Below are 1,140 nucleotides of genomic sequence, written 5' to 3' on the forward strand. Positions count from 1 at the left end.
CCTGCTGCTGCTGCTCCTGCTGCTGCTGCTGATGATGATGTTGAGGGTGCTGCTGCTGCTGCTGCTGCTGTTGCTGCTGCATGCGGGAGCTGCTGCTGCTCTTCCTCCTGCATTTGCTGCAGCGCGAGCAGCAGATTGGGATCGTCTCCATTGCAGCAGCTCATCGCGAACTGCTGCTGCTGCAGTTCCTGCTGCAGTCCCTGCTGCTGCTGCTGCTGCTGCTGCTGCTGCTGCTGCTGCTGCTGCTGCTGCCAGCAGGCTCTCTTGCCCCCCAGGTGTCTGCGCAGACACCCCAGCGCAGGCTGCAGTGTATAGGCAGCAGAACTAAACTGCAGCGACAGCAAACCAACGGCATCCTTGAACGAACTCTCCAGCAGCTGCAGCGTCCCCTGCAGCAGCAGCAGCAGCAGCAGCAGCAACAGCAGCAGCAGCAACAGCAGCAGCAGCAGCAACAGCAGCAGCAGAAACAGCAGCAGCAGAGCACATTTAATCCATTACTGATAGGAAAGAAAACAACGGGGGGAGATGAGCCCTCATGCTGCTGCTGCTGCTGCTGCTGCTGCTGCTGCTTCTGCTGCTGCTGCTGCTGCTGCTATGTGACTCTCCTAGTGCAGCGAAACCCAACCCACAGCAGCCGCAGCAGCAACATAGCCAGCAGCAGCAACATAAACAGCAGCAGCAGCGCTAGCAGCAGCAGCAGCACCAGCAGCAGCAGTAGCAGCATCAGCAGCAGCACCAGCAGCAGCACCACCACCAGCATCCCCAGCAGCATCAGCAGCAGCAACAGCATCAGCATCAGCATCAGCACCACCAGCACCAGCAGCAGCATCAGCAGCACCACCAGCACCAGCAGCAGCATCAGCAGCAGCAACAGCAGCAGCAGCAGCAGCAGCAGCAGCAGCAGACCTCAACAGCTCCGCTGCGTTCTAGGAGTGCAGCAGTGAGCTCAAGGGCTTTATGCTGCGCCGCCAGCAGCAGCAGCTGCTCCACCAGCTCCCCCGGGATCGCCTCCTCCGGCGGCAGCAGCTGCTGCAGCACTGCTGCAGCACGAGAACGATCCAAGCAGCATAAGAGAGAGAAATACCTGCAGCACCAGCAGCAGCAGCAACAGCAGCAGCAGCAGCAGCAGCAGCAGCAGCA

At 60.5% G+C, this 1,140-nt stretch overlaps 1 protein-coding gene across 1 annotated transcript in view; it reads right to left on the reverse strand.

Moving 5' to 3' along the window:
* The window catches only part of EMH_0023210 (uncharacterized protein), a gene marked incomplete at both ends in the record, with an annotated part of 3,861 nt that overhangs the window by 865 nt on the left and 1,856 nt on the right, over positions 1-1,140 (reverse strand). Inside the window, one exon of the mRNA XM_013502088.1 lies at positions 1-389. Coding sequence (XP_013357542.1) covers positions 1-389 — 389 coding nt within the window. The remainder of the gene's footprint in view (positions 390-1,140) is intronic.

Source organism: Eimeria mitis, genomic scaffold (assembly GCF_000499745.2).
Source record: "Eimeria mitis Houghton genomic scaffold, Emh_scaff826, whole genome shotgun sequence".
NCBI lineage: Eukaryota > Apicomplexa > Conoidasida > Eucoccidiorida > Eimeriidae > Eimeria > Eimeria mitis.